Source organism: Gymnodraco acuticeps, unplaced genomic scaffold (genome assembly GCF_902827175.1).
Source record: "Gymnodraco acuticeps unplaced genomic scaffold, fGymAcu1.1, whole genome shotgun sequence".
In the NCBI taxonomy this organism is placed as follows: domain Eukaryota; kingdom Metazoa; phylum Chordata; class Actinopteri; order Perciformes; family Bathydraconidae; genus Gymnodraco; species Gymnodraco acuticeps.
This window is the reverse complement of record NW_022990311.1, coordinates 936,000-946,661: the sequence shown is the minus strand read 5'-3', so window position 1 is coordinate 946,661 and position 10,662 is coordinate 936,000. Positions and strand designations below refer to the sequence as shown.

General features: G+C 44.6%; 1 protein-coding gene across 1 annotated transcript; it reads right to left on the bottom strand.

The window, feature by feature from the left end:
• Positions 1–4,715: 4,715 nt before the first annotated feature.
• LOC117550384 (small ubiquitin-related modifier 2-like) lies at positions 4,716–5,109 on the bottom strand. The gene has a single exon (XM_034222818.1). It carries the CDS (start codon positions 5,107–5,109, stop codon positions 4,810–4,812), a length of 300 nt encoding a protein of 99 aa, XP_034078709.1. The 3' UTR covers positions 4,716–4,809.
• Between the last annotated feature and the right edge of the window lie 5,553 nt (positions 5,110–10,662).

Below are 10,662 nucleotides of genomic sequence, written 5' to 3'. Positions count from 1 at the left end.
CAGCTTAGTAATTGGAAAGCAGAGGGGGAGGGCACATGCAATGATTAGCCAATTAGCTAAATGATGGAGCCTGGTAAGTCCCAGGCCCCTCCGAGTAAATGTGAGTGTTCCGGGGTTCAGCTGATGTTCGTCGACTTTATTCTTGGATTGCCACAACAAGGTGCAAAATCAAAGAGGAGTTCTTTGAATTATCTACTGTAAAAAGGCATTAGCAGGAGTGCTGAAGGGAGAATTTCCATTACAGTTGAGATTGGCTCCACTGTGGAGGCAACTTTCATTATCTTTTTGAGAGGTTTGCATCGGAAAATATCCTCTGGCACCGCCGTGATGATTTTTTAAAGAGTGCGTTCTGCTTTCTGCCTACATAGATAAATAAAATAGAAATGTTAATGAAACTTTGATTCAGTGATAGATTGTATTAGGCTTGTGGAAAGGGATCCAGACCATTTGCACCATAATGAACCCTGAAGCAATTTTTTCTATGTATTATTATTAAAATGGTATTGTACTTCTCTAACTATGTTTTGATGTCCTTCCACAGAACATGATCAAAGATAGACTTTAATACAGATTTGAATGACTTTCAACCTGCTTCAATGTGTTGGGGGGGGAAGTATGTGGTAGAGGTACTCCCTGGGAAGACAGGGATTTGCACACCATTTACATACACAAAAACCTATAGAACACACTACAGAGCATCATAGGGCCCCTTTAATGAAGTTAAAGTTGTCTCCCTCTCACCTCTCCTCTTGTCATGGGGGGGGGGAACACCAGGTGTCATTTGTTGATGCATTAGAAGCGAATAGAGCCAAATTGTCATAATGAAAACGAGATTGGAATCTTTTGAAACTGCTTCTAATCTCATCACAAAATATAAGATGGGCGCGGGGTCCAGAGCAGGGTCCAGAGCGGGGCTGGTCCAGAGCGGGGCCGGTCCAGAGTGGGGTCCAGAGAGGAGTCCAGAGCGGGGTCCAGAGTCCAGAGCGGGGTCCAGAGTCCAGATCGGGGTCCAGATCGGGATCCAGAGCAGGGCCCAAAGCGGGGTCCAGAGCGGGGTCCAGAGTCCAGAGCGAGGCCCAGAGCGGGGTCCAGAGAGGGGTCCAGAGTCCAGAGCGGGGTCCAGAGTCCAGATCGGGGTCCAGATCGGGGCCCAGAGCGGGGCCCAGAGCGGGGCCCAGAGCGGGGACCAGAGCGGGGACCAGAGCGGGGACCAGAGCGGGGTCCAGAGTCCAGAGCGGGGCCCAGAGCGGGGTCCAGAGCGGGGTCCAGAGCGGGGCCCAGAGCGGGGGACCAGAGTGGGGTCCAGAGCGGGTCCAGAGCCACAGGATGGAGCAGGTGTAGGGCAGCAGCTCAGACACAGAAGCCCAGACTAATCGTCACTCTGAAAGCCCGTCCACTGAGGAAACACCCACCTGAGTGACCTGACCCCAGAATAATGAAGCTGCTGGGTAGGTGGGAGCTGGGGAGACGCTGAGAACAGTAAAAGAGAAAGTATAGGGTTGGATTGTGTCAGTACCAAGTTTTGGACAATATGACATCAACATCGGACAAATCAGATACATGTCAACTGCAAGTACCAATATAGGGGCTGTGCTCTTTTGTGGTTTTAAGTCATAAATGGGGAAAAAGGGTGATTTTAAATGTTCATAATATGTTCACAGCTATAGCTATAGCTATATATGCCTTAAAACCGAAAATGAGTTAGCATTTTACCACTACCGTTTCCCTCGTCTTGAAGTACACATTTTTTTAAATGAGGTTGCAAGCTGAAGAGATTTTCACCTTTTGTTCTACGACATGCAAGATGTCAGTATATCAATTCACATATAGAATATTTGCAGGAATTGATGTTACATAATGACTTTTAAAGGTCACTCACTTCAAACTGGGGGGGAATATCTTCTACTTGACTATTTACTGATGACAACTTTAAGGGAATAGACAACAAAGTTGTCTGAGAAGTAATTGGATCCAAGAGTCTTCAGGATGAGGCGACCATGAATGTCTGTACACAGTTTATTTAGGAACTATCCAACAGATCAGAGGTCGCGTTAACCGAATATTTTCCGCCAATGACGGATTTTTTATAACAATGACGGAAAAATCTGAAAGCAGTCCGTCATTTTGACAGATTAGAACACAACTCGGAACAGCGTCAAAATGTCCACCAGCGGCCCACATTATATTACATCCTTAGTGGCCAGGTCGACTGAGGGCGATCTACTGTACTCTACTGTAGTCTGTAACTATTATTTAGTAATTCACACCCCTGTCCAGTTGGTGGCGAGTGTGTGTATATTAAGTAGCTATTGTCTAGTCTTGTTTTTGACCTCGTTGATTACCTCGTTGTTTAACCAGCTTTAGCAATCGCAAAATGTCACGGCAGCTGATCGTCCGAAGCTTTTTTAATAAGCCCAGTAATTGTGATGGTGTGGATAAACGAGGTGAAAAGAGGGATTGATGCGGTGGAGGATGAAGGACAAGCCAGTAAGACTAAAACTGACAACGTTCAGCCAGCGGCAGAGGGGCAAGCAAGTGGCAAGGAGTTCAAGCGGGAGTACCGGGTTCAGTGGCAGTGGCGGCGCCAGAGATTTTCTCTAGGGGGTGCTGTGGGGTAGCTTGACGTTTCATAGAGGGTGCTCAAACATTAAGGGTTTCCCATTAATGCACCAGCGCTACAGTTGAATTTTCTACTGCAACACTCCCCACACGCACACACAGTGTACCCGCGACTGTTACAATGAAGGCTTGGTAATCAGCTCACGGCATATAGGTGTAAGCAGGAGTAAAGTGCTATTTTTACAAGTGGTGTGTGGACCTCACCTCCTCTAGTGGGAAGATTTTTTTTTAAATATTGAAGTTAAAAGCATCAATCTGGTGCACTTTGAGAGCTAAATGAAGAGATCTATGGATATACTGTATCTCTCAACATACATATGAAACAGAACTGTAAACAGATTTTCTATTTCTTTAGATATTTTACAAATCACTCCCCTTTTAAAACAAACCGTTTGAGACCCACTGAGATAACTAGACTAAAGTTAACTATCTAAACACTGAGAGTCCTTTACTTCACCTGAGCTGAGGTTATCTGAGACTCTCCGTCTGACAGGAGATAGTTCTCCCTCCACCTTGTTGTTGAAAAATCTCCTTATATCCGTTAGCTTGGCTAGCTAGCACCAGATGCTAACCACAACGATCTCCGGTAGATACCCACCGGTGCGCTCTCTCTCTCTCTCTCGCTCGCTTGCGCACGCACACAAAATGGCTCGTGCCACACACACACAGAGCAGAGCTTGAATTAAACACAGAGACCCAGAAGTAAGCTACTTGTACTCACGAGGCCTATTATGTGCAGAATCCCTCTCGCTTTCAGTTGGTTTTGATTGAGTGTCCACATGTGGACGTTTAAGGACTAAAAAACGATCCATTTGTCACTTTGCTGTTAGCAAATAATATGGGGCTCCAGCTAACAGGAAGTCACTCAAGTGTCACAAAGTAATTTAGCCTATGGGTAGGTCAAAAATCTAATGGGTGCTGGCCATTGGCCTAATCATATCACCTGTGTTGGCTTTATGTTTTTGGTCAAACATTTGTTTGTTTCACATTTGCATTGATGTAATCAATAATTTTTCTGATTTAATTTAATTAAAAAAACAATAATAATTTTCGAAAAAAAAAAACATATTTCTTGGGGGTGCTTAGGGGGTGCTTTGGCAATCCTGGGGGGTGCACCCCCTAGCTCCCTCCTGGCGCCGCCCCTGTTCAGTGGGAGCAAGAGTTTAAGTGGCTGAGGAGGGAAGATGGCAAAATGTTCTGCGACATCTGTAGAAAAGCTAAGATGAGTAACGGATTTGTCCGAGGGTGCACGACGATGCAGAAATCAGCGTTCAGGCTACAGCAGGTCAATTGAGTTGTTCTTGTACATTTTTTGTTCATAGTTTGATTGTAATTGTCTCATTTAAAACGATGGCATTGTTCATATTTGCCTGTTTAGGCACAATGGTCGTGGTGTTTTTAGCGGCCTCTGCCCCCTCTGCTGTGCTGTCAGTGCAGGAAAAAATAAATCATTCATGTTCGTGTTGAAATGAAAAGTGACCACACGGTCGGTGTCTCTGTTCATCTTTTTTTTCTCCATGCCCTTAAAAGTTCTGTATGAATCATTAAAACATGAATGAATGAACATTTGCTGCTCAGTACCCAAACAAAAATATTAAATAGGTCTCATCTTATCATTAAAACATGACAAATAAAATGACGGATAATAATGGATTATGACGGAAATTTTACGATCCTGTCTGTCAAAATGACGGACAACGAAAAAGTCTAACGCAACCACTGCAACAGATGTTCAGTTATTTCAGTGTGGGTCAAAGGGGTGGGCAGCACAGCTAACATTCCCAGTGTTTATACTTACTTAACACTTTAAGGCCTATTTTGCACTAAACACTTTTTTTTTTTTTTTTTTTTTGGAAAAAGACAATATTTTTATTTTGACAGGCCTATTATTAGAGAATACAGATGTTTATTTCACTGAGAACTTCTTAAGGCTTCCCAAAATGTAAATATTGGCCTAGTCAAACGATTAATCAAACATTTTCCTACACATTCACTACTATAAAAACATTTAAAAAATCAAATAGTTTTTCTCTTAACAGAAACCAAATGAAAATGCAGCCCCATTCCCAAAACTGGGTAACCCTAACTCTGTTGAGATAACGGGACAAGTGTCAAAGAAGCAGTCGCTGTGTCTCGCAGGCGGGAAAGCTTGGTTGTGTTGAAAAGGAAAATGGTGAACAATGCAGTGGATTAAATGAGGCCTCCCGTCTGTTGTTGAAACATGTCAATTGTATCTTCATCTTCCATTTCCAACTGCGATGGTGTGTCTGTTTCATTTATTGGCTGTCCATCAAATCTGAACCCGATTTTCCTCATGGACAGTCCCTGTCGATCGCAGTAGGCCTTCATGAGTTTGATGAGCGGTGTGTGTCTTTTAATCTTGAACTGCACTATAGAGCCATCCTGATCTGCCACCTTCAGGTTTATGTGTTCGTTGGTCTCTGTCTTCACTGCTTCGGTGATGGCCGGCTCAACGTCCAACTCCTCCATCAGGGAACAGTATTATCGACACAATGAAATGTAAATAACTAAACTATTCAGCTATAAACACTCCACGCCATGAACTACAGGTGCCGTGCTGCTTACGTGCCTCGGTCATTCATCCGAAAGCCTATTTTGCACACTTGTTACAGTACCTTTTTTGTCTAGTAAGAATGCATTTGTACATTTTCAGGTCTAAAATGCTGGCACTGATAGGTGGCACAGTCTAATCTTCATTTGTCACATGATGAAGACTACAGTTGATTCGCATTACTATGGGTACTTGAACAAATACTGCTCAAAGTTATTTTAACTTTTATAACTGATCAGTCAGGTCTTAAAAAGCAAAGTTCTATGACTGCCAGCACGGTATGAGCTGCACCAGGCTTTTAAAGCAGCAATATCACACACTTATGGAAAGAGAAAAATGCTGCGTAGAGAGGAGATGGATAGATGGATGAAACCAACACATGATTTAATCTGACTGCTGTTTGAGTCCCGTATGTAACTAAATGTGGTTTCTGACATTATGTAACAAGCGTACCGATTTATACTATTATACTCACTTAATCTTTTTGTTGCTTGGACCTACTTAAGTGTTCATTTAAATTGTTAACCACATGTTAAATGCAACTGTAGTGAATTTGACTAGAAAAGCTTCCCAGTGATTTAAAACGTGGAGCCAAAGGGTCCGATCAAGCATCCGTACGTGACTAGAAATAAGATATAGATATACTACGTCATCGAGTGTCACCGAATGCTGGGCATTTAACATGCATTTAAACAGTCCTTCTGCGCCACTCGATGACGTAGTATACTTGAAATAGTGGCTCTGCAGCAGGTTTACTCGACATTGAGAAACGGCCAGTATCTCAATAGTTTACCCTTTAAAGTCTCGGTGGAACACCCCCACACACACACACACACACACACACACACAAACTCATATGCTTGTGTTGCCCAGGGCAGCTCAAACATGTCAACAAGGATGTTTTGGACTAGTTTCTCCCTCTTTAAGTAGGTTAAGGCCAGTGTTCTCACCATTACTGTGAGTGAACAGGATGAGGAGGAAAGCCTTCCTCCAAACACTTTAACTTGTTTACCGCTGAACCCTTTTACGACAAGAAGGTCTCAGTGTATGCTGCTTTAGTGTCCATTTAACTGTAAATAGAGCCAACTAACACCATGCTGTATTGAAGAATCATGTAAAATAAAGTTTGAGACAATGTTTACTTAGGTAATAAATCCAGTTAGACATAGGATAATTGTTTGTAGACTTGGGATATATATCTGCATACAGTGGAGTAGCCCCCTGCTGGTCATTTGAAATAATGCAGTTTTAAGGCTCTTCGTGGACCTGTAAGTCCAAGAACCTGACCATTAATTCGTTTTTAAAGAGATAGAATCAAATCGGAAAGGGGAGTTGTGATTCTTTACTTTTATTATCACTAACCATGTCGCTTGTGAAAATAAATCTCAGTTTGCAGCATTCAAACTCATTTCCTGCAGGCTTTTCCTCTTTGTAATGCTCTGCTTCTCAGCTCCAATTGGTTATCTTTCTCTCATTCCATTTCTCTTCTGTGCTGTCCGGGCACGTGCACACATAGACATCAAAGTGGGCTTGAGCTCCTGCCTTTTTTCTTCCTCCAGAGAAAGTGCCCTTTTTTGCCCCTTTTTTTTATTTTTATAATTGAATATATATCTACTGCTGTTTGCGCAGCGTTTCCCTTTCCAAAAATATATTGATTGAATACAAAATATCATGTCGGGAGATTAGACTGTGAAGTTCCGATGCTCTCTCTACCCTCCCTCCCTCCCTCCACGTCTCCTGCACAGCGGTGCAGACATCGGCAGTCCCTTCACACAGACAGGTAGCAGCACCTCCCACTTTACTGTCCCATGTTATGCCGGCTTTTCTTGGCTTATTTTGAAGGTGAGTGGTGATGAACAAATGACTAAACTGCCAGTGCCTCGAGTTTACAGCTAATTAGCTAAAAGACAAAAACAAATATAGTTAACTATGGTATGGCTACTAGCTAATGGATAAGTTAGCTCAAGGTTTAGCTAAGGCAATTTATCATGGGCATACAGGCTAATATGTACTTAAGGGGAGACACTTAAAGTGAATAGAGTAAAATGTGTATCTAATAACGTCATCACAAACGCCACATTGATATGCAAATTAGGCGTTAACTAGGCTTAATTAAAATACGCTAATTTGCATGCAGTTACCAAGGCATTGCAGGTGAGCACCCATCCCCCAAAATGTCTGTGCACGTCCCTGGTGCTGTCCATGTTCCTTAACACTGCTAATAAACATGCAATACCACACATGTACCAATCAAATGTACTTCCAGCCAGAGATCACAGCACCAAGTTAATAGCACGCGAGAGGCCATTCATCTGAGAGGAGGAAGTCAAGCGATACTGCAACAGTCAAAAGAATGACTTTTAGGATACGTTTTCTGTATACTGAGGAGTGAGAACCTTAATGAAAGTGGCTGCTTCGCCTCTGCTGCTACAGCTTTACCGAATATTAATAACAATGTTACATGGAAATGAAAATCGTAGGAACAGCAACCGAGCTGTAGATCTGTTCCCTGCTGGCCTGTCATGTGACCTGGTGCTTAGGATTAATAGAGGAAGATGAATTAAAGGAAATTAAATAAAATGTAATTATGCAGCAGGAGAGGGAGGGGCTTCCTGTGCTGATTGAAAGCACATTGCTTCACTTTATCTCCACTTCCTCTCAGAGTCCGGGGTCAAAGGTGACAGATAAGTTAATATGGCTGGTAATGATACAGAAGCAGACAGTGGCACAGTGGAGGCATTGTTGAGTCACACAGATAACATAGAAGCCAGTGGGAGATGAAGCAGAAATAGCTCTGTTCTGTGTATTGATGAAAGGGGGGGGGGGGGGGGGCAGGCATTCTTCAGCTCTAACGGAAAAACACCAGCCAACTGTGAAGTCTGATAATGACCAAAAATGAGTCAATATTTGAAACTCATTTTGTGTTCTGATGATGTCGAGAAGATGGCCGTTTCACAGCTCGCTCAAACATTTCCCTTGGAGGCAAATCTCTGTCATACTGTCACAATAACCTGTTTCCTCCCAATAGTGATTTCAGTTTAGAATCAGAATCAAAATACCTTTATTTAAATAAAAAATAGAATTTACACAAATTACGATTTACAAATATACACATCCCGGTGAAAAAGTACCAGTCACAGTGTCTTTATAAAAAAATAGTGTGGCATGTAGAAAGTAGTGTGATAGCAGCCAGGTAACAGTAGTGAAAGTAAATGTATATATTGCACAGTTGTCCACAGATTTATCAGTAGTTTAATTGTCTAATTACACAAAAGCAGCCAGTTATAATAATAAGAAGAAGAAGAAGAAGAAGAAGAAGAAGAAGAAGAAGAAGAAGAAGAAGAAGAAGAAGAAGAAGAAGAAGAAGAAGAAAGTGGTATTTATTAGACATAAGTGATATTGCACAACAGATGTTTTATAGTCTTTGTTGTTGAATGTGTTTTTTTAATTATATTTATGTGTCCATACTGACTATGAGTCATGCTAATTTTGCACTCTTTTTAAATCCAATTGTGAAGACTGATGATATGATATCAGGGCCATCAGTGTGACATAAATGGAGCTTCAACTCAAGTCTGTTGCTACACTTGCAAGGCGTACTCGCACCATCATTTAGGTTTCTGTTCAGTTTTTTTATGCTATCATTTGGCATACAGTAAATAAATAAAAACACCTCGACCCAAGCACCCACATAATTCTGAAAGATAACTAATATTGTCACTTCCAACTCCTGTGCTTAGCTTGGTGTATCATTGAAGTCAGAGCCCAAAAATAGAACAAAAAATATACTCTCTACCTAGTCATTACGCCTTTGCAAGTCCTACTGGAGTCAACACACAAATTAGCCCTGTTGTGAAGCCCCCTGCGCTGCCTGAAAACACTGCCCCTAGAAGACTCAAAAACACTGGGGTGCATGTTGCATAATTCTCCTGATCGGAGTAGGTGACAGCAGGTGTGATCAGGTGGACACTAGTTACTTCAGTCAATTGAGTCACTTTAGAGCAGATAGACTGGCAGCAAAGTGTCTCCAGTACTGCTCAAGGTTCAAGGTTCTTTATTTGTCATACGAACATAGCTACAGAGTAGTTATATCTCTCACAGGCTCTGCCCTCTACTGGACTCTATGGGTACTACCCCTTGATCATATCATGCAAGCATTCATCCACTGAGACTTCTATAAACGTAGCCGGCCCCGGGGCGGGCCTACCTGAATGCGCGCGCATCTCACCGTATAAAAGGAGGCCTCACCTCCTGACTGTCATCCTTTTCTCTTCAGCGAGCAGGAGTGAACAACCTGAGCATAGACGAGAAAAAGAGAGAGCATGGAACCACTCCTCGAGCACCAGACTTGTCCGACATCCATCCATCCATCTTCTCCCGCTTATCCGTGGTCGGGTCGCGGGGGTATCATTTCCAGCAGAGAGCCCCAAACTTTCTTTTCCCTGGCGACATCAACCAGCTCTGACTGGGGGATCCCAAGGCGCTCCCAGGCCAGCGAAGAGATATAATCCCTCCACCTGGTCCTAGGTCTACCCCTTGGTCTCTTCCCAGCTGGACGTGCCTGGAACACCTCCCTAGGGAGGCGCCCAGGTGGCATCCTAACTAGGTGCCCGAGCCACCTCAACTGGCTCCTTTCGACGCGAAGGAGGAGCGACTCAACTCCGAGTCCCTCCCTGATGACCGAACTTCTCACCTTATCCCTAAGGGAGACACCAGCCACCCTGCGGAGAAAACCCATCTCGGCCGCTTGTATCCGCGATCTCGTTCTTTCGGTCATGACCCATCCTTCATGACCATAGGTGAGGGTAGGAACGAAAATGGCCCGGTAGACAGAGAGCTTTGCCTTCTGGCTCAGCTCCCTTTTCGTCACAACGGTGCGGTAAAGCGACTGCAGTACCGCTCCCGCCGCTCCGACGTGCCCTGGCCTAATCGCGGGGGCTGATCCGCACCGCCTGTATTTCCAGTGACTGGGGCCGGACCACGCCGATGACGGCCTAAGCCAGTCGCCGGCCTGCAATACCTGCCGAATGATCCCTCGGCTAAGCCGCCGACATTTTGGCGATCATTTCCGGGTGAAGTTCGGCCTGCAGTAGGAAGCGGAGGATCAGGACCTCGAGGTGGTGGAGATGGATGAACAGGATGACGAGGTGCCATTTGTGTTCACCCTCCCGAGGGGCCGGGTGGCCAACTGCACGGAGGAGGAAGACGACGAGGACGCCTCGTTGTCTGGTACTTTCGGGTCCGGCGGCCAGGAGGGTCCAGCACACAGGTCTGCGCGTCTGGACTTCCCAGCGGTGATGACCCTGGCGGCGGAGCGTGTGGGCCTACCGCTCCGCCCACCGCTGCCACCGAGGCCAGTAAGCCGCCTTCGGCAGGGGTTTTACGACCCGGTGCCGGCCTTCGTCTCGCCCCCGTTGCCAGATATCTGGCAGTGTGTGGAGGCGACGTGGCGGCAGCTCGGACATGGCGTG

Bases quoted from the DNA above. Each gene is read 5' to 3' on its own strand.
- LOC117550384 (XM_034222818.1), bottom strand. From the start codon at position 5,109: ATGGAGGAGTTGGACGTTGAGCCGGCCATCACCGAAGCAGTGAAGACA.